This window comes from Diadema antillarum, unplaced genomic scaffold, assembly GCF_040938485.1.
Source record: "Diadema antillarum isolate AM-2024a unplaced genomic scaffold, OU_Dant_1.0 seq00001066_RagTag, whole genome shotgun sequence".
Classification (NCBI taxonomy): domain Eukaryota; kingdom Metazoa; phylum Echinodermata; class Echinoidea; order Diadematoida; family Diadematidae; genus Diadema; species Diadema antillarum.
In genome coordinates, this window is record NW_027271892.1 from 326659 (window position 1) to 350378 (window position 23720).

Genomic DNA, 23720 nt, shown 5'->3' on the forward strand with positions numbered 1-23720 from the left:
TGATGTCATAATGGCAATGTATCACGTAAATTTAAATAAGACAATTCCACTTCTATTTATGAGCAATATCAATGAAACGGTAATATAATCAACATTGCGTTATTAAACAGAACATCTGCATGATATATGACGTGACGGTTGATCAAACTTCACGTGCTGACTGAGAAAAAAGTCCCCTTTTCCTTAAGAGCGTAACATGAAATTAAAAAGGAGTTTACGTAACGGTTTCAGCTTGCTTTACAGAATAATACAGTCGAGAGCCAATATCTTTGAGTTTGAGTAGTTTTCAATGACATCAAAAGATCAGTTCTGTTTTTCTTTTCTTTTTTCACTTAACATTATGCAGATTATGGATGTACTTCTCACGCTGAATGGGGATTTGTGTAACAATTGCCTTTCGATGTTATTTAGTCTTTTTGTCCACGAGGAGACTGCAAAATACAACAGTGTACAAGCTTAGCTTTTTAGCATGTCTCCTCCATTTCCTGCAACTTTAGTTTTGATTCAATATTCTCTGGCTTTTTTTTCATGCGTAGTATTGTTAATTTCACGTATTTTTCTTTGTTACGATATTGTATTGATGTTGTGTTATTTTTTGCGTATGAAAATGTTGTTGGAAATGAAATAAATGAAATGAAAATGAAATGAAACAATTGTGAATAGCAGAAGATATGGCAGATATTTAGGCTATTGATAATATTGATCATATTGATGATCGTTTTACACGATTACACTGGGGCCATCATCCTCGTCAAGCTTAGCTTATGATGATGGTCCCCTGCATTTCATTTTTATCATTTCCTATTGCTTCCTTTCATATATGATACTCGTTCTTGAAAAAAAAAAAGAAAATGTATGTAAGATCCAAACGTTACGAATATTAGCTGTGTAAATGACTATGTAAGTATTTTGTATGATTTGTTGATTTGTATTGATTTTGAAATGCAGAAATAAAAACTGAACTGAACTGAACTGAACTGAACATATTATGTTTTTATCGACAATCTTTTCTTCTTCATTTTTTGAGGGGGTAGGGATAATGCAAAGGAATAGAAAACAGAAATTTATTTTTCGAAGTTGTAGGAAATGATTTATAAAACTGTGCATGAAGGGATTATTTTTGACACCACAGTAAGCGACGAAATTTGGAGTACGGCATACACACGTGTTCATAAAATACCTTATTCATTAATCTAAGACTGTATATCAACGTACCTGAAATTGAGCGGAATATTTCATCGTCTATCGATTTCTTCTCCACAGTACCATTATGTGGTTACAGTGTGCCCGTTACCCATCCAGCCCGTATTGTGATCCATACAGCGGAGGATCATTCCTTAAACCCTTACACATGGTGCTCCTAGCTCTACAGGTGATGCTAGTGACGAGGTTGAGTAGTTGGAAAACATCTTAGGATTTAAGACCTATTACATTGGTAGGTCTCATCATATGGAATTGCAGTATGTTGCCTTAAAAATGCCGCTATGTGCATTAACAATTCTTAAGTCATAGACTAACAAAGCATTACATTACCATGAAGCGTCTTAATTGATGACACGCCATTGTCTCGAGTTGTTTTTGATAAAAATTATCATTTTATTGTGTACATTGTCTTTAAGAGGAAACTGCTTCCTATAAGCGTTCCATGGTAAAATGGGGTAATGTATTTTCAACTTACATAATCATTTCAAGAGAATTTTTGTAACTAGTCTCAGCAAATATAGGTGTAGGTTTTCTTTTGGGACATAAGTTATATACATTTTTATAAATATCTCACATGTTTGATTCTCTCTCTCTCTCTTTTAAAGCTGACTCTACATTATACAACATAAAAGGACAAGTTCACCTTCATAAACATAAGGATTGAAAGAATGTAGCAACATTAGTAGAACACATCAGTGAAAGTTTGAGGAAAATCAGACAATCCGTTCAAAAGTTATGAATTTTTGAAGTTTTTGTGCAGTCACCACTGGATGAGAAGACTACTACGGTGTATGATGTCACATGCGTAGAACAATATAAGGAAAATATAAAGAAAATTTCACAAAATTTCATCTTCTGAAAAAATACACATTCTCTTGACTCGTTACTGACATATGTTTTGGGTAATATTATTCCCCCTACCTTTAGCAAGAGGCAAGTCAAGTGCTCTTTTATTATGCGAAAAAAGTGAAAATATGTTGATTTTTCTTTATATTTTCTTTATACTGTTGTACGCGTATGACATCATAAGCTGTAGTAGTCTCCTCATCCAGCGGTTACGACACCAACAGTTTAAAGATTCATAACTTTTGCATCGAATGTCCGATTTCCCCTAAACTTTCAATAATGTGTTCTACTAATATTGCTGCATTCTCTCAATCCTTATGTTTACGAAGGTGAACTTGTCCTTTAAGCATGTGTATGCGATTTGTTAAAAAAGCACCTGTCTATTGAGAAGCACAAAGCGAGAATGTTATTTTTTCAGGGTCAAAGAGCTTTTTGGTCCTAACAAAGTTACATTGATGGATATCAACAAGTCACGTTCGCACTTCCCAATGTGAAAAGTTGATGTTTCTCAAACACGATACATGAGAATTCAGGTAAAGAACAAAGATCGCTAGGTCTAAAGTGTTTGATGAAAATTTGAAGAAAGTCGTGGAGATCTGATAAAAGCTTCGTACAATATAATTCAGAAGAGTTGGTTAGTTTTTTTTTATTCCTCTTCAGGTTGGAACTAGAGAACAATATGGTTAAATCAGTAAGGATTTAAGGCTGAGATAATGTAAAAGGAATTAAAAAACAAAGGAAGCGAAAAGTAGATGGGCAAAATGCTCTTTCTATGTCAAAAAGTGTAGATTATGAAATTCTTCTTTTATCTGTTGATACTGTTATTCTATTTTGACATCCCTTGCATTGTCCCATAGATTACCTTCTACTTAGAGCGGCACATGGAATATCCACATCAGTACAATTTCACAAGTTTTAAAGGGATTATCCCATCTTTGTCGAACTATAGTTCTCTCATTTTCCTGCATGCATTCGATGACGCGATATTGCGGTTAGGGAAACTTTTCTTTTAATCAATCCTTACCGGGGAACACATAGAGATGTTGCTAATTTCCAACAAGCGCGTAACAGTATGACTGGATATTCCGTAGCCACTTACAGGTTTAATACTCGAAAGCGCGCCCTTTCGATCAAATACTATAGGTTAGGTTTCAGCCTACATTCCATAAAATTAATATGCCTGCTGGCGCGAAGGTATGTTACCAACGTTAAATCATTTCGACGTTCAAGGGTGATAGGTATACTAGCTCTCTGCTGTCATCACCTTAAAGGAGCAATAGATTATCCTAAAGCATTAGGCTGTAGCAATAAACGTGTAAGCACGGTGCATTGCCAAATTTATGGCACTTTTATCTCTTTTCAATTCAGAGTTTTAAACTGGACTTCCAGTGCAAAAATTGGGGTTCAGCATGGAAAATGCTGTTAACCAATAAAGAAACGTTAGTGTTAAAAATGCTACAAGGCGTAATGAAAATCAGACCAATCTATAACGAATTAAAAGATATTGATTATCTATTGTTTATTGAGTAATTGCAGTTATTTTATATCTATCCCATGCCTAAACCTTATACAACGATTCTAAAACACATTTTGAGGGCAAACAAGCCCCCCCCCCCCCTGTCCTAATCCAACCCCCTGGCTCATGCACGTGTATCTGCACCTATTGAAATATATTCTCTTCCATGATTATCACGCTTTTGAGCTTTATTTTTTGCTTCAAACCCTCCAAAATCCAATTCATATTGGTCATTATTTGGTAAGCCTGTACTTTATGTATTGTAATACTGTTTCTATCACGAAATCAAAATCTACCCTTAGCTTCATCATAATGTATATGTATTTTCGTTTGTAAAATTTTGTTCATGAAAAAGTTCCAAAAATGATAATCGAAATGAAGTGAAATGAAACGAAACGAAACGAAACGAAATGAAATGAAATGAAATGAAATGAAACGAAATGAAATGAAACGAAATGAAATGAAATGAAACGGAATGGAATGGAATGGAATGAAATGAAATGAAATGAAATGAAATGAATATGGATTTCGAAGATAAGCCAGTTCGGGGTTCGAGCATGAGCAGAAAAAGGTCATCTGTACCAGCAGAGCATGTTAGTTTTTAAATTCACTGAGATAAGCATGTGTAATGTGATTATTATTCAAGTTATCCTTGTAAGTGGTGCTTGCCAGCACATCCACCTGACAGCAATATCGGCATCTGACAATATCAATAGAAAGAGATTGTTGATACATTCAGTGCAAAATGATGAAATGGATGCTTTCCAAAATTCCAATGGAAGGATTATTCTGGTCGACTGGTCTACGCAAGTTCATCCTTTGTTTGAACATGACTGATGAATTCCATTAATTGTTACGTTGGGCAAGCTTATGCCTTCTGTCGCTTGAAACTAGTGGAGTACCTAATCAACTGAGAAAGAAGAAAGGGCATTTGTTCCCATGTACCCATGAGCTAAACCCGAACTGGCTTATTGAGCTAACTAACAAGTGATTGGTCAGTATGCCGTAGGACTCCCTGCTCACTGCAAGATCTGAGCAAACTTATCTAAAACTGTCATGGTATACTGGACTTCACACAACACAAGCTACTAATGCATTGAGCTGACTATTTACTCTCTGATTGCAGTAGCCAAGTAGCCAGCATTAACATGTTTGGTTTATTTGTGTCACTACAAGAGACTTGTGAAATAAATGTTAATGTCAAAATTTCAAACATCGCGTTCATGTTGTGCTGATGTTCAACATATTGTGTCTTGGATGCGATACTTTCGCATAGACTTTTACGACGGAAAACGAATATATACCCATTTTCAGGCCAGTTTATCAAGAGATCTGGGCACTGTTTCATCAAAGTTGTCAGCCCTGACAAGTTGTCAGTTTCTGACAGTTACCATAGTAACAGTCAGCGATCAGAGCTTTTCAGCCAATGAAAACCAAGGATTTTCCAGAAATTGTCGGAGACTTGACAATTTGTCTGGGCCGACAACTTTAATGAAATGGTGCCCTGAACTCTACAAATGAGGTCCCTTGATGTAATAATGCAGACAGCCACACGAAGTGTGGACGTATGCAATGGGTTTTCTTTGGGAGTCTTAATAAATCAAAGTGTACAAGATCATTTTATTCAGCAACTAATATCAAAACGTCTCCTTGTACTTTCTGTTGTATAAACGAGGAAGGATGAAACACGACACCATTTCTTCGTCCCCATTATACGGCAATAATTACTGCTTGCCCCAAGATGCTGAAGTACACGCATTGTAGACAGATTTATCGAAAGGGAACGTGCTTCCCATAAAATGCCTACAAACAAGCAATGAAGCGATCAAGAACACACGCAACGACGTTGTACATTGTTTATTGGAGGCTTCTTATTGTCTATTTTGCTATACCTTATTCATTTCTTCACGAGTGTTGCAAATCGAGCTATATTGTGTGACGTTCTGCAGTCGTTCCGATATTTAGTCAAATTACTTCATAGAGATTCCATGATTTATAATTTTTACGATATGTTTCTTGCAACAATCCTCAACAATGATAAACCGCAGCCGGTGATTTATACACTCATATATATATATATATATATATATATATATATATATATATGTATATATTATATACATATATATATATATATATATATATATATATATATATATATATATATATATATACACATATATACATTTTGAAACAAGGAAGGAAAAACTTACCAGAAACAATCCGGAGGTCTCGGGTTCGAATCCCGATGAAAACCCATTTTCTTTGCTCAAAGTTTTCGCTATATATATATATATATATATATATATATATATATATATATATATATGATCATCATCATCATCATCATAATCATCATTAATAGTAGGAAAGCAAAAGTCCAATAATTTATCATGATATCATAACATGCTCAGGTTATAATGTGTTATTGTAATTGCCCAAGTCTCTCAGAATCAAAGTCCCTTGACAAAATATTTTACTCCAGAGTGCCCGAAAATTTGTGCTGTGTATGTTGACATCATGATAAATCCTGGAGTTCTGTTCCCCTCCAGAACTATTGAAGACAATCATTTGACCAACACGTGGGCTACGAATGACTTAAAACATTTTTATATTATATACTCAATACGTGCAGAAAGGTGACATAAATCAATCTTCCCTTCCATGTGATTCAGAGAAAAATCAAAGGAAAGACTAGATGGACCCAGTGGATGAAGAAACTATCTGCTCCCTAGCAACTTTGAAGTGTTTGCGGGCTGGCAGTCCTGTGTCAAGCCCGCTGTCAACTCTTGGTTTGACGTCCGACATGAGAAAGCATATGTGGACATCACGTTCGAAAACTGTGGGATTTTATAGGAAACAATGATTATGATATGTCAAACACCCGCAAACCTCAATGCGCAATTTGTACCTGGTTTTTTTTTTTTTGCCCTCTACTCATTAGTGTTATTGTACGCAGACGAAATAGCAACACTGCTTTCTTGTTCATATAACCAGACACAGCCATGACAGCAGTAACATCTGCAGGCTTTTATTTTCTTAAGCAATAAAACACAGCATGCGTGTGGTATAACGGCAACATATAGTATAGGGTGTGTGGATTTAGAATATAATATAACATATGAAACACATCATGCGTGTGGTATAACGGCAACACATAGTATAGGGTGTGTGGATTTAGAATATGATATAACATATTTTTAGGATAGCATGCAGTATCCCACTGGTCCAGACGTATAGCTTCTACTTTCTATGGCCTTTATCAAGTTCTCAAGCTTTTGGCCATATAGGCCTTCATCAGGATCTAAACAAAGACACTGAATGACATGCATGGTGCACGTGCCCTTGCAAGCGATATTTTAAGTTATAATACGACTTATAACAATATCTGCTCAGGGCACTGTGAAGATTGTATTCATGGCGTGTACATCAGGAAATGATACAGAACTAACACACATTTGGATAAGATAATAGACAGTAGAAAGGTATGCGTACATGTTGCGATGAGCAGCACGCTGTATGATGGATTGCATGTAACCTATCAAAAATATGCAGATAAGACATAAACATAGAAATTTCTTTTCAATGAATGGGAGAATTGAATAAACGCAGGAGACTGCCATCGTGAGCAGTTATGCTGAAAATAGATGGGGCTTTATAGACCTTGACAAGGGTAAACATCGGTACAGACTGATATTACAACGTCTTAAGTAATGACATTGAAATTATCATCAAAATCAATATTCAATAACATCATTCAATTTATTTAAATAATTCTAAATGTCAACTGTGCATAATTGGGTTATGACATTACATATTTGTGAAACAATATAAGAAAGAGATCAAACACCAATGACTAGTAAAGTTACTGTTTGTATGTCACTGACCCGTCCATCATTAATGAATACCTCAAATCATCTTTGGGGTTAAGCAAACGTGCTTGTGCTACAAATAATTTACGAGATTCACAAGGTCATTATTTTCATATTTAGTTAGGTTGAATTATCAGAGTGAATACGATAATACATGACGATAGTGCTGAAGTGATGATAGCAGTGATTGTACAGGCATAACCCGTTTATTCCGTCCACATCGAAAGTTCGTAAACTCTTATTTCTTGACAGCAACGCCACCGGATCTACTCATCCAAATAATTATGTGAAGGGAATCGGCTACGACCCTGAATAACACTGCGACGTGATTTTTTCATGACGCTTCGGGGGGGGGGGGGGGGGGGGAGGAGGATCCATACGTCTTGCACGGCATGTTTCGAGGAACAGACGACGGTTCGAATATTGAGAGCTTCTGGCGTTTCGGTCTTCGGACTGACAAAACGGAATGGACTTTGCCTTCGATTGATCTCCAGATTCCTTGTCTCACCGCCATCTAATTAGGAGGTAACGAACAACGACCATTTATTTCTGAGAGTGAAGGGAACATTTCTCCAGACACAATTAATCAATCCAGACGCAATACGTCTACTAAATCCTGTTATGCCTTGATTACGAGGTGAGACTAAATAAAAAAAAAAAGAAGCCGTAAAGGGAAGTGACGTGAACCTATCAGCTTTGATAGGTGGACAAACACTTGCCATCCTCTAAACAGGCTACTTCCTTGTCCTTGTTTGATGAAGCTGACCACAAAAGCGAGACCGGACATTGTCCATCTAAACTAATAGCTAAACGTAATCCTCCGTGGACGTTGCACAAAGCTATTGAGGTTCCTATAAACGAGGAATTATCTTTGCTCATATGAAGTGCAAAGTGTTGTTTCATTAAGGAGTAAGACAAGGAAGGGCCGGGGTACTGCTCTTGCTTGTTATCGCACTCATCTAGCAATTACATTGTTTCAGTGCATAACCTGTCATTACTGTCGTGATCCTGTGCACATTTCTTTGTATTAAAAGGTTGATGGACTAAATACATTATATTATGTTAGTTATCTAACTTCTCACAACATTCTGAAATCGAAGAATTCCACTGGATGCTTGAAACGCAATGTGGGGGTTGCAAAACATGAAAATGAGAAAACACAAAATTTTCTCGCATTTTTGTGCTTTGACTCCATCGACCCACACACCCTCACACACACACACACACACACACACACACACACACACACACACACACACACATACACACATAGCAGTGGCGACCGTAGGGATAATTTTGCACGCAATGTGGCGACCGCTGAACCCACATTCTATCAACAACAACAACAACAACAACAAAAACCCCACAGATTTCAGATAAAAGAAATGATCCACGCGTTTAGCACACATAAAACGCACTAAAACTGTCCCATGTTCCCCGGCTTCTCTAAAAGCGATACTTCATAATATCTCACACATTAGGAGGAAGAAAAACTCCGAATATTTACCTCCTCGACAATCCCTTGGGGGAATTTTTGGGAGAAACAAAGTACAATTTTTTTTTTTGTTTCTCTCGGTCAGAACCACTGATCGAGCCTGAAGGCATTGTTATCTTGCCAGAGTGCACTACTAGCGATAAGAAGTTTCATTTTTATTCGAGTAGTCCATCCGTCATTGAGGTCACAAATAAAAGCGTATGAATGACTGTATCAATGCTTGCTGACATTGAATGTCTTTTTTTTTATATTCAAAGATGGAAAGGAAGCCAGCAAATTACATCATACGCTATAAAAGTTGTACAATGTCTGTCCAGATTACCTCTTCTTTACTGAATTTTCCTGTTCTTTTGCAATTGATACGAAGATGAACCACGCTTTTGTGTGCTTCTATGGCTTCGCAAAGGATACTTCAGTATAACCGTCTAACGCCGCGCATTTACACACATGGCGCAGTCCGTTAAACGTACGGACGAGTGGCACCCCGCCCCGCTGCTTGATTTGCGCATATGAAAGAGCGCTCTGACCGGAGACGGACCGGACATAGTCTGCGTGCATCCTTCATTTTGCTGTAGTGAATATGATTATCTCTGATGGGTCCATGTTTACTCATCTGTTAAATTTGCGTTTTTAAAACCATGTCGCCATAAAATAATCTCGACAGCATGTAAACACTAAGCGCATCGTTGGAACTGTTTTACATAAAATTATTTCTAGCCGATTTTTTCCCCAAGGATTTTTTTTTTTCAGGCGCAGTCATGCTCGGTATTTCAAATCGGAATTGTTTTGATCATAAGTGTCTGTAAAAGTCGCGTTATAACTTTTACACGATTGATTACGACATGAAAAAGCCGGAAGTTCGATAAAACTGCGTCTAAACTTATCTTCGACCGACACAGTCGCGTGTTGAATTTTGTGTTCATGTGTCTGTTTATTGCAAATCAATTACTGGCGCTAGAAAGGATCTGATACAAATTTGGAAATTTCTCTGCGAGGTTTCATCACTTTAAGAACTGGGAAAAGATTTTATCTGAGTTAATTTTGCTTCCAACTTTTACATTTTGTAACTGGATATAACTATATTCTTTCTATCTTCAAATCAAAGTAAGATATTTACGTAAATCAAAATCACGTCATAAATCATTATGTAAGGTTTGGGAGGGGAGACCAATTTTCGGTGCTGAGCACCCTCATTTTCCAAGAACGGCATTTTCTGTTTCGAAAAGATATTTGTCGTTTGTATGTGTGTATGTGATGATGACAATGGTGATGATGTTTGTGTGTGTGTGTGATAGTGTGTCAGTGAGTAATAAAACTGGACTTTGCTCGTGACGACTGATATGAAATTAAATCAGCGTTAAAATGCGTTAGATTTAGCTCAGATGTTCGCAGCTCTCGCACTATAGAATTCCAGCATTTCACAAGCATTGTAGTAGAAGACCACTGCGTGATAAGTCTGAACAGGGGTATTCGATTAATAATTTGATCTACCAATGCCAAGGGTCAAGACTGTTGCGTCCTGAATTTCGAAATGGCGGAAGAAGTGTTATTATCAACTGTGACGCCGAATGACACCGATACGTCGAGTGATGATTCCCTTATACATGCCCCGGGCAGCCCGGCTGCCATCGCCGAAGCCGTGACGCTGATCGTCATTATGGTGGCCGCGTTCTTTACCAATATCCTGGCGATGACGCAGATACTCACGTCGCCGAAGCTACGGCGGAATTACCACAACCTCCTAATCGTCAACCTCAACGTCATCGATCTCGGCATCACTCTCTTTAGCATGACGTTTTCCGTAGCTGCCATCTTCGACAACGGTTATTTGCTCACTAACAACGCTACTGTATGTACGGTAAGTTGATGTGCCACGTCTTGTTTGAAAACCCTGATTGTAGACAGTTCGACTTCACTCTCAATTCAAATTGACTATATAAAATATCAATGGGGTAGGATCAAATTAACAAAATATTACAAAATATTCACTAAAATCTTATGGAATGTTGAAGATGACATCAATTTCTAGAAACCGTGATATTTGTCGCTATCATGCTATCATGAAATATGATCTGACACTCCGACGATCGTGTAAAGATGGCGATCGCTACTAGTAGCACTATTTTCTACAAGCATGAAACTTCAAACCTTCATAATTGTGCTATTTTACGTCTGGCTGTAATAAACCTGTTCCCATTCAGTGCGTTACAGTTTACTCTACCTGATACAGATCTGTCAAGTTGAACAATACATGTAATTGCAGTGCACATTGAGTAACTGGCAGTTCAATCACTCGGTTTAATTAAGAAAACTTCCTAGAGCAGACCACATGCCAATAATTTGACGACCCTCACTTAAACTAATTCTATATTGACATAATGTGTAAAGATTCTTATCCTTCCAATCGGGTCCTCCAAATTGAGAGCCCGATCGCTCACGTCAGCATTTTCACAGCGTGATGTACGTCCTGAGCACAAAGTGGAGGCGACGGCACAATAATTATTGTGAGTTAAATCATATTGTGGAAAATCAAGAGACTCGCGTGAGAGAAATAAATAAAACAGCGTAAGAGAAAGAGATTGAGGGCTAAGTGATTGAAAGAGAAAGATAATGAATGAAACGGTATGAGAGAGAAAGAGAGAGAGAGAGAGAGGGAAGGAGAGAGAGGAGTAAGAGCATAAGGAGAGAACAAAAGAGTATAGGAGAGTATATAGGCTATATGGGAAACAGAAGGAATATGACAATGAATTTAAAGCTGAAAGAGATAGATAAAGAGAGAGAAAGCTAGGGATATCATCTCTCTCTCTCTCTCTCTCTCTCTCTCTCTCTCTATATATATATATATATATATATATATATTTATATATATATAAATACACACATACATGTATATATATATATATATATATATATATATATATATATTTATATATATATAAATACACACATACATGTATATATATATATATATATATATATATATATATATATATATATATATGTAAGGGAGAATTAGGAGGAAAAGATCGTACACCGTATTTCTTATGACGATTTGGAGCACAGGTTAGCTCTGTTCACTCAATCCTCAATCGGCAGAGGCGTGAGATCATGAACCTCAGAATGAAAGAAAAAAACCACAACAACTATCGGTACCGTAAAGCAAGAAATGTTTGAGGCATATATTTTGTTGTTGTTGCTAATTAGAGCCGACGGCCCTTTTCGCGGGATGAATTTTCCCGAATTGCCTTCAAATGCAAATCGAATCGCATTCTATGCATAATATATTGCAGACAAGAGCTTTCGCCCGTATTGTAATTTCGCGAATCTTGGCTCTTGCGAAAATCACGATATTAATATGCACGCGAAATTTTCAAGTTTTACGATATTGGACATGTTTCGTCCTTTGCCTTCAGTGCCGTGTGATCCACCTCATATTCGTGAGTGCACAAGATAATCATGGAAATGTAGATCAGATGTGACTGTTTATGATATACAGTATACTGTGCACTTGAATACATTTTATCCACACCCCAAGTGGAAATAGATTATGAGCCTTATATTCTCTGCTGAGTGCATTCATAACCACAATAAACCAAGCCATGGTTTGGAATTGCAAAGACAACCCTTCCTGAAAGAATTATTATTATTTTTTTATCTACATTTTCTTTAAGTGTTGATGCATCAGTGTTTACATGTGATCAATTCATTATCTGTCAAGATGTCTATTCTATTTCCATTATGAAATAACAAAGAAATAATATACTCATGTTATTATAGCCAAACACACACAAAAAAGTATGTCTATGCATTCTCAAACTGCAGAATGCAGGGTTTATGCCATCAGAGATTATAGATTAATGATGACATGATATATTTGTACATACACCCACATAATGCATTTATGTATTTGTATTGTTTCCGTGAATTAACATGAAAACCGTCTGCTTCTTTTACCGATAGAATAAGATGAAATATAAGAATCAATTTCATAAAAAAACAAGTCTGAAGTGTAAATCACGTGATATTTATTTCCTAGGGCATATGATAATTATTATGTAGGATGCTGACTTGAAAATCAACACTATAGCAACAAAGGAGACATGTTGAAACATCCATGGGTATCTATCAGACCCTAGCTTGCCTTAACTGCTCACATTTCATCACAATAATGAATAATAATTACAGCGTAGACAACACCCGTCCTCTCTTTATTAGATCACTCCTTCAGCATAGTACAGTCAACTTTTGAGTTTGTTGTTTGTTCAGGATAGAATTTATCAGCCGATATGCAGTCCATGCTAACCTTAAATTCAGTGGCAATAAGGAAAACAGGTAAGGCTACTTATAACCGATTTCTATTGCTATATTATCGTCTTTGACTGGGAAACCTTTCATTCAACCTGTGACAAGCGAGTGTTTGTATGAGTTTGGCCTCACGGGTCAAGCAACGCCTTTTAAGCAAGAAATAGTCTACTCTGTTCGAGATTTCCTATAGCATTTGCAAGGCTACCTAAAATATAACATAAGTAATTTCTGATACGTGGAAGTAAACCTTAGAAATGCGACAATGAAAAATTGAGGAAACCTTTCACAACAAAAAACTGTGATTAGAACAAACATTCACCTTTTGTCGAACACATGACCGAATTCTTACACGTGAATGAGAATCACATATACAGTACAGACAAGGAAAGTTGCCATTGAGTTATCTTTACGACTTTGTGATATCCTATTTGTTGTCATGACAGTCAAGTTAGCTTCCCCCTTTTTTTCTTCTGTCAAACTCGTCCTCGAGTCTATTGTTCGTTTTTGTTATCTATAGCGTGCAAAATTTACTTTAATGCACTACTGCTTCAGATCAATCATGCCAAGTAATGTAATTGTAATAATTTCACCGCTTTATTGTTCTTCATGCAACAAATAATTTATGTGCATACTGGCGCCATCACCGCTATCAGTTAACATGTGTTTTTGTGTGTGTGTTTTTTTTTTGAAGCTAGTGATGCTGAACATCAAATGGGCTAAGCCATACTTTTTTGTCCGCGTATTTTTTTTTTTTTTTGTGTGTGTGTGTGAACAGTTTTGGATGCGATCAGGAGGACAAAACGTAGAACACGGTAGAAAGGCGACAGTAACAGTACGAAATGGCCGCTGGTATGTGAATAGAAGGCATGCAACAAATACGAAATGAACTGACTTTATGTAACGAGGTCACACTCTTTGTTTTATAGGTAAGAAATATCAGGATTACAAATACCTGGCATGATAAAATACGATATCTACAGCAGAACAATCGTCCCGTATTTTCTTTCATAGCTTTAATCAAACTGATGTATCGAATAATCGGACAAGTATCTATAGTTTCTCATGTACACACAGACACACACAAATATACGTATATTATATATATATATATATATATATATATATATATATATATATATATATATGCGTGCGTGTGTGCGTGTGCGTGTGTGTGTATGTATGATCGCATATAATGTCTGGTCTTGGTCAATGTTGGTAATAAGAATAATATTCATTTTCTTTTTCCAACGGTGTATTTCCAATCATATTCCAGAGTAAGCCGCAAAATGTGCACAAATTGCCATGTACATAGACATGAAATGCGTATCTCGAACGCTTCTTATCTCTAAACAATGCGATCAACCGTGGTTATTTGACCTGAAGATATAAGCTGGTGGATTCTATTTGAAAGGCATATTTTACCGTTTGCAGATGAAACAAAAACCCAGCATTGGTGCTTTAAAATAGTTCTAAAATGTGAGTTAGGGTAGAAACAACCACTGTGAAAATTTGAATCAGTACAATGGATGCTAAGTACTGTTAAATATAGAAAATGTGAACAATAGCTATAATAAAAATGGTTCCAGACTAAACCGTATACTGCTACGGTTTATTAAGAAAAATACTGACATCTCCTTATATCTTAGGCTTTATTGCAAAACTTTTATATGGGAGGGTGTTTTGTGGTACAACAGACCTACACATATGCATGAAAGGCGATATCTTGAATATTTTTCAAATGACTGCTCCCAAAGGTAAACTGGACCTTTAAGTGTAAACCAATCGTTGCCATGGTAGGTTTAGGACTTAATAATTGCATGCGTGTGATATACGTTGCCTTTGCCTATAGTCCCAAAGGAGCATCTCAATCACGTTCAGTTCATGATTGGTCATTTGATGGTCTCGTGATAAGTCTCCGTGGAGTAATAAGACAATAGTAATAACAATAATACTAATACTACTTATACTACTACTACTACTACTACTACTACTACTACTACTACTACTACTACTAATGATAATAATACTAATAATAATAACAATCATCATCATCATCATAACAATAATAGTAATAACAACTACAATGATAGTGGTAATAATAATAATAATACTAATTTTAATGATAACAATACTAAATAGATGAAACATCAGATGCGAGTTTCTTCACTTTGTCTCCCTCTACAAATTAAATTAAATTTTGTTAAGATCGCAACTGCTGATCTGCACATTAACAAACATGTCGGGAAAAAGGAACCAGTGGGACTGCTATGCCTTGTCCGCCTTGGACTACTTAACATAACAATGTCGGAATTTGGAGCATGGGTATTTGTTCCATGTTCATCGTGTCACTGCCGGTAACTAGGGACAGCCTGGCGGTAGTGTCGCTGCCCGGAAAGCAGTCGTTGACAGGTTCGAGTCCCACTGGTTCCTTTTTTCCGACTACTACTACAACAACTCAAGGGAATAAAATGTTGCGTTTCAGTACTGTAAATTGCCTTAAAAAATCATGAAACACAATGTTCCTGATATCCACATTAATGACATGCTTAGAAGTGAAAGAGAGAGAGAGAAAAAAAATCCTGTCTTTCAAAGAATTTAAATTTTGGATCCTATACAGTTCCTTCCGAGTCAAGGCAAAGTGAATGCACGAAATGATATCTAGGCTGTTTACGTTCGCCATTTAAACCAACAAAACTTTTATTTGCAACACCGAAAAGGCTCACTGTACTCTGTTATTTGAATGTGCATATGCTGCTTGGCAATGGTTGCGTTGTATAGAGGTATGAGCTCACACACAAAACATTATTTTCCCCCCAACGCTTTCATGTTGAAAGCATTTGTGTTTGCTCACAGTGCACCCGCTTCACTTGCATTTATGCCAAATCGATGATCCATTAGTGTGGTGGGTCGAGGTGACTTGTTCACGTCTCTGTACTAAATGTTCAGAGAAACACAGAAAATGAGAAAGAGAGAGAGGGATATATATAAAGAGGCAGAGGGGGTGACACCAAGATGTAGTAGTAGTAGTTGTTGTTGTTGTTGCCTTGTTGTTTAAAGCAACAATAACAGTGTGTATGTGATTGTCGAGTGATTGACGTTTGTTGTTTTAAGGGAAAAAAATAATGGAACCATATAGTAATTAATGATTGTCCATGCCAGTACTGCAAATCGTAAGGTATCACCAACAAATCAAACATTATCATTTAATCGTATACACCAGGAGAGTGGCGCCAGTATTCTAATAGAGCTGTTTTAATCAATTTGCGATCGTGAAACAATATTTGGCACAGGGATTTCTTTTCTTATTTCAATTGCTGTTCAGACTACACTTCATTCTTTCACAGAATACCTGTCTTTCTTTATCTTATATCAATCTAGAAATCTAATATAATGCTATCATTACACAACTCTTTAAGGGCACCAACATACGAGCAATATGACCGTAATTTTAGCATGGTGACTTTGAACATTAGGTTTTTGACTGTTTACCGAGTGTAAACTCAGCCACACCACCTTGCTAATGATACTCGTAAAACCTGCGATAAAGATGACAAAAATGAGAAAAGAAGTGTAAGGCGCCATCACGTACGTGTCTTATACAATAAGACATAGCGCTCGGCTGTGGCGCTCAAATTTCTTGGAACCTCAAAAAATTAAGAAAGAGAGAGAGAGGGAGGGAGCAATGAAAGAGGGTGAGAGAAAGTGCAGATAGAGACTCGTTAAAATCAGGAGCACCGATACAGCTTCGCAAGTTATTGTACGTGATATTGCATTCCCTTTGTAACTCCTACGCGTATCTTCTTGCTCAAACAATGTCATTCAGTTGAGTATATCCGGTGCTTATTACTCTATAATCTTTCATTTCATCCGCCAATTCAGCAGGATCTAACTATAATACCTTCTGATACAGACTAAGCTGTCACGCGCTACCGAGCTTAAAATAGACTTGTAGTTTTCCTTTCGTTCATTCATTTCATATGTTTCATTCTCATTTTTCCTTCAACAAAACATAACACAACGTAAATCAAAAATTCAATCATATAAGCATATATACATTGCAAATTAAAGTATAACAATAAATGATAATCAACAAACTAATATATGCACATATATTGGAATTACAACGTTATGTTTGAAGGGTAAAAATGAGAACTGAAAGGTCCACTAAAAAAAGCATTGCTTCTAGATTGCGAACCACTCTAAAATATCTTGAAAAATACTTATTATAATTACAAGTACATAATACATTATACAAAAAATAAGACAAAATGAAACAAACAACAGAGACACAAGAACATGACATGACTAAGCTGAGGGGGATTCCTCAGGGCCCTCTCTGAACAAGTCAAGTAGGAATGCATTGGTCCTATCCCATAATCAAAACTTCCCTAAAGCCAGAACCTGTCATAATAATCAATGTACTGCTTTACACATTTATGAATATGTGTATGGAAAAGTGTTTGTACCTTTTACAACGACATTGAACTGTCTGTGTATGTTCTAGAGGGAATGTGAAAATAAACCTGACAAACAAGAATAAAGAAACTAGAAGCCTTTCTCATTTTTATGGCTTTTATTATTACATCATTCATATTACTTCATTTTTATTCAGTTGAATTTTAGGCAATGACAAGAAAAAGATAGCTTACACACTCATTCCTACAATGTAAATAAAATATTGTCAGTTCACGCAGATGTATGTATGGTTGTATGTATGTGTGTTTATAAGATATATACGATACATAATGCATGAGTGTGTACAAATTGGTATATGTGATCCTGCACCACAAAACCAACAAAAAGTCGCTAGATATGGGTTTTTAGTTCAAGGCAGATCCTGAGAGAGCAGATTCTAAGCTTTAAAATAATGTATAACTCAATCCATATGGACTCTTCTCACCTATCTAAATATTGGAGAGAAAGCACACACTCTGGAAAAGTGTGAAAAGTAAAAAGAGGTTCTGAAGTACAGGGTCTATTCAAGCGCTTAATCTTTACCAAGCAGTGCTAGCTGTGTGATAAAAGAGACAAAACACAGGATGTAAACCACTGGAGCAACAACAATGAAGAAATTATCAGATCAAGCTGACATTAGATATGCTCTATTAACACATTTTGTCCATGATCAATGCCAACATTCAAAGCAGTAGCATTATCCTTTCAAAAGTTATTAGACTTGAAAGTGAAGTGTGTGCAAAGGATTTCAAGAAATGAAAAGTGGCCTCTGCGACATACCTGATCATTCTACTCTCCCCTCAAAACGGGTTGTATGAAAACTGCTGAAAACACACTTTCCCATTCGTGTTATGATCCCAAACTAATGAATAAATGAGAAGAAGGAGAGCTCTTTCAGAAAATATGAAAAAGCTCAATAATAACTCAGTTAACCCATTTCACCTTTTTGAGTCCTCACGTAAATCAAGGGGTGCGACTTTTTTGTTCGTTTTGTGATGCACGGTCACATACATAAATATATATATATATACACACACACACACACATATGTATATATATAAATATATATATATATACACATAGGAAGAGAGAGAGGGAGAGAGAGAGAGAGAGTGTGTGTGTGTGTGTGGGAGTCTTTACAGGTGGTCATAGTGGAAACCTGAGATACCTGCTGTGCTTGTTCATTCCTTATCTGTTTTTGTTAAAAAGTTTACTATAGCGGAGTACAAATGGCTTGAGTTCAAGGTTTTGGGAACATAACATCGCTGCTTGTTATACATCTACGATTACATGGTGATAACATGTTTAAAGATAATATTGTCTTTGAAGATTTCGTATTGCACCGCCATATTGGTCTAGATGGCATTTTTGTTCTTTTTCTTGTTCTTCTTTTTTGAAGTGGTAAGAGCTTTGCTGATACGACGTTTGTAATGCCAACCCTCTCCATTCTATGATTGTCCCTCTCCAGATCAATGGGTTCTTCGCGATAACTTGCAGTGTCGGTAATTTCACCAACGTCATGTGTGTTGCTATTGATCGATATCTTTCTATCGTCTGGTCCATTCAATTCCCGCCAACACGACGACGAATGGTTATCATGGTTGCCTTCATCTGGACAGTGAGCATCACAATCACCCTTCCACCAACATTCCAATTCCTTTCGGAGTTTGAGTACACCCCTCACACCCATCACTGCTCGCCCAAGTGGGACGTGTGCAGCTACTACGCAATCTGGTTCACCGTCATCTTCGGTATCACCATTCCCGTGATGATTATCTGCTACGTGTGCGTCATCTACTACATCCGGAAGACCGAGAAACAGCTCTTGCAATATGATAGCGTGAAAACCGCGCATAAGGTAAGCAGGACGCTGACTGGATCCTCCAGCGTTAGCAGCCAAAACAGCGCGCCAGAGAGACAGGCAAGAGCGGGAGGAGCTTGGTCCTTCTCCCCACACGTACAGTCCCCCAGGAGCAAATCCAAAAGTAGCAGCAGGTACGTTCAACGCCGAGGTGAACGTCAAGCAGTGCAGATGCAGGAGGGATTGACAAGCAGCGATGTTATCTTGAACGATATCCGGGTAATTATCCCCGACTCCAGAGACTCTTCTTCGTCCGGAGGAACCCAACCGCAGCAGCCCTTCTCTGTGTCGCGACTGGTATCTCAGAGGCATGATCACGTGATCTGCTCTGACGACCAGAGGCAGTCATCACAAGGAGAACTCGCTAGTGGTGAGGGAGCGCAAAGGGAACAGACGGCTGAAGGAAGGCGGTCACAAAGCGCGCGGAAAAAGATGTTCGCGCACCAGCGAAGGTTCAGCAGGGAAAAGAAAGTAGCCATGACAGGTAAAGGTTATTTCATTTTATATTGCAGTTTTGTAGAATGTGCATAGTACACACATAGACATGCACGTGTAAGTCTGCATCTATGTGGAGCAAGGCGACTAGAAAGTCAATGACCTATACTTATAATAATTTAGGACTGTGTTTTGAATTGAAGGAACAGATCATTCTATGTGGCTGAATTTATGAACTTCTCGATCTTACGACTTGAAAGTGGATGGTGGTAATAAAACAGAAACGTAGAATTAATACAAACAATCAAATCGACGCGTTCTGGATGACAAGGTTCAAAAAGGCTCATGCAGTAACGAGCACTTAATATCGTTACCAACCTATTTCATGTGTGATCGTGCTTAACATACAAATTCGGCGTTCCCTCGGCATTCTCCCACTACAGTGCACTCCCGTTATAACGAACACGGTTAAAACGAAATTCCGGTTACAACGAAGTAAAAATTCAAGCCACAACATTATCCACGCTATGTGTTACCATTATTTTTTCGGTTATATCGGAAGTCCACTGTATTAGCATGGTATGGCAATGACTACACTAATCACACTGTGCACTGGAATACGAATTTATGATTTGTACCCTTGATGGTTGATTAACAATGCTTAACAAACTTGTATGAGTTTGCTCAAAATGAAATCAAACCATGGAATTTGATACATTCAGCAGTTCTATTACCGCGTTCTATCAGTATGTAGTTGGAAGAGGATCTAGAAATTCCAAGGCAAGAAAGCACCTGGGCAAAAATCATAATTCATCTAGCTGTCTAGACATGTTTGAATGAGGAATATGATGAAATTGGTCATATATTTTATGCTTAATCTTGTTTTGTTTAGATTGATGATAGTAGGGGTTAATCAAACTGACTCCAGACTGCACTTTCGTTCTTTCTCTGCCTTCCTACATAGGTGCTATGCTGGTCCTCACCACCATTCTCTGCTGGGCTCCCTACAACATCATTCACTTTTGCTACTTCCCCATTAAGGTGAACCATTCCGTTGCCGCCGCCACCATGTGGATCGCCTACTTCAACGCCCTGCTAGACCCACTGATCTACGTCTTCATGAACAGAAAGGAGAGCACGGTGAAGCACCTCGTCGGCATCCTGTCCACCTGCCGAGCAATCCCGGATAGGATACGGAAGAGCGTCCGGAGGGCGAGGCATGGTTCTGATTGGTGATGAAGAGGTTAACTTGGAGCACTGTCAGAAAACGTGTTGAAGTGAAATTCACTGTATTTGTACATTCACTGTTGCAACTGAGCACATGCAATTAAAGGTGAAAACCCGTGGGTGAAAACCTTGGATTCGTGACCACTGCTTTATTTTGGGGAAATTGCCTTTAACCGAAGCATCATTTTCATCACTTGAGTTTTGGTTTTTATATTGAGTACCATTAGGAATTAAGAGTGACTGTTTAAATTGTGTTTAATTGGTGATTTCAGATACTTGAGTAACCTGTAAGCTTCATATTTGCACGTCTGTGTATATGAGTGACAGCATGTGTATGTGAGTTTGACTGAAAATGTGTATGTTAATATTTGTTATGATACTTCTCGTTTTTCAGAAGTGATGTGCAAGTTGAGTCAGTGAGTGTGTTTCTTCGTTGTTTAACAACTAGTCTATTTTCTCATCATATAAATTGTCTTATTTGATAGTCAAATGATTTGTCAGAAAAATCTGAAATTGTAGACAACCTGTGAGGGAGTTATATAGAAATATGTTTGTATCTAAATTCATAATATATGTTTCTCCCCCCCCCCCTTTCTGGTTCTATACTTGCTCTTCTGACTTTAGTGTACGTGAGTAATTACTTATTGTGAATGTCAGGTTTGATCGATACTGTCGCGATAGCTCTGCTTGTTTACAAACAATGCAAAACCCGTGCCATCCTGCTACAGTCGTTGACGTAATAGTATCTATGAAGCACGAAAGCCCTAGATCCGGCTTGACCTTTGAATCAGTGATATTAATTGTTCTTTTGGCCGTCTGGAATGGTTGTCAGAGTCTAAAAATCATTCCCTGTGCCCCAACATTACCCAAGTGCCTGCAGCTCATTGTACTTTAATCTCACCTCACGTCTCACGTCTTTTATGTACGTACGTAACAGTTAGCGTCATGCACCTTTTCACCTACGGTTACACAAAATTATATATGGAGTATATGAATAATTATATTTATATGTTTTTTTTTTTTCTGCGATGGCCCTTGAATTTTTGAACTTAAAATTTTGGTGGCCCGACATCACTAAGTGTTTTTAGTGACCCCTGTATGATGATGATGATAATGATGATAATGATGATAATGATAATAATAATCATAATAATGATACTAATAATGATAAAGATAAAAAATATCAATATTTATTACTATTACTCTTATGATATATATATATATATAATACGTATAAAAAAGCTATGTGTTGTCTTAACTTTACTGGTGTGTAATATCCATGATCAATGCAATGTTTTCTCTCAGTATTCATGAATTTTTCACGCTTTCATTAATCATCACACTGGCTCTATGCTCACCGATTGCTCTCAAATTGTCGATGTTCAATAAAATTGTCATTTTGACAACTTGATTCCAAATTCCGCCTATTCAATCTCGTCGCATATTTTAGAGTTTCCACAGTTAAGTGTGTCCTGCTTGGCAGGAAAAAATAACATGCATGCATCGTGATTATAATGACAGCTTACGGGGAAATCAATATTTAAAAGGAACAATAAGAGAAAATAACTTTACATTGGAATTACAACTTCACTGAGTACGTATATAAGTTCCTTACCATTCAAAAGTTACAGTCAGAAAAAAAAGATCAAAATTTTCTGAGCACAACGGTGAAAATTTTAACACATCGGATGAAAGTTAGGGAAGTTATATAATTGTGAAGATTTGCTAACTTTTGCGACACATTTCTCGGACATTTGATATTAATATGCAAATGAGTGAGCCGATGATGTCATCACCTCACAATTTTTGATTGAAAGTGTCAACAAAAAATTGACGGAAATTAAATCTTTCTTCCATGGTAGTGTAAAACATGTTCTTCCTGGCTGAGTAAGTTCAAAATACTGATAATGATCGATCAGAAATATAAGAATTTGAAAAAAAAAAAACGTTGGAAATTTCAAGATTTTATATACAAACTATATGGCAAGTATAAGTTGCAGGGGGAAAGACATTAACTCACTCATTTGCATACATTCATATTGACTTTTATCGGAACTTCACAATTTCAAAACTTCCTTATTTTTTATCTGATCTTTTAAACCGAAATTTCATTCTTGTGCCAATAAGATTTTACTCATTCTTATCAGACACCATTCTTAAATATATTTTCAGTGTTCCGGAATGCCCCTTGAAATGTTAAATCCCACGTGAAAGGAGATATTAACTATAATCAACTATCATCCAACAAGAAATAAAAAACGCCTCACATGCCTTGCTTACCACAATTTATTACATGTTTCTTGGTTGCGATTTTGTAGCGTTGACTGTGGTTTTGCGTCTTGCAAGTGAAGAAATTGCACAAAAGGGATAACTACAGAAACAACGATATCCGAAAGCCATACACTATAGCAAAGTCAAAGAAACTATTTTGGATCGGGGTCGGAAGCTGCGGCTTGCTCTATGTGGTGGTCTGTAATGCAGTACGAGTACAGTTCAGAAATATTG

At 37.1% G+C, this 23720-nt stretch overlaps 2 protein-coding genes across 2 annotated transcripts in view; both read left to right on the top strand.

Moving 5' to 3' along the window:
* LOC139743304 (ADP-ribosyl cyclase/cyclic ADP-ribose hydrolase-like) overlaps positions 1–1419 on the top strand; it is a 32525-nt gene extending 31106 nt beyond the window's left edge. The window contains exon 8 of the mRNA XM_071653797.1: positions 1264–1419. Within this exon, the coding sequence (XP_071509898.1) occupies positions 1264–1414 (151 nt within the window). The 3' untranslated portion in view covers positions 1415–1419. The remainder of the gene's footprint in view (positions 1–1263) is intronic.
* A 9134-nt stretch (positions 1420–10553) lies between these two features.
* On the top strand, positions 10554–21224 carry LOC139743294 (5-hydroxytryptamine receptor-like). The gene is made up of 3 exons (XM_071653787.1): positions 10554–10790; positions 19161–20037; positions 20953–21224. The coding sequence occupies exons 1-3, from the start codon at positions 10590–10592 to the stop codon at positions 21222–21224; spliced, it is 1350 nt and encodes a 449-aa protein (XP_071509888.1). The 5' UTR covers positions 10554–10589.
* The last annotated feature ends 2496 nt before the right edge of the window (positions 21225–23720 follow it).

What these genes read in the sequence shown, in the direction of transcription:
- LOC139743294 (XM_071653787.1), top strand. Translation starts at nt 10,590, where the DNA reads ATGGTGGCCGCGTTCTTTACCAATATCCTGGCGATGACGCAGATACTC. An exon ending in ACAACGCTACTGTATGTACG is followed by an intron (nt 10,791 to 19,160) that starts GTAAGTTGATGT and finishes GTCCCTCTCCAG; the next exon opens with ATCAATGGGTTCTTCGCGAT. An exon ending in AAAGAAAGTAGCCATGACAG is followed by an intron (nt 20,038 to 20,952) that starts GTAAAGGTTATT and finishes CTTCCTACATAG; the next exon opens with GTGCTATGCTGGTCCTCACC.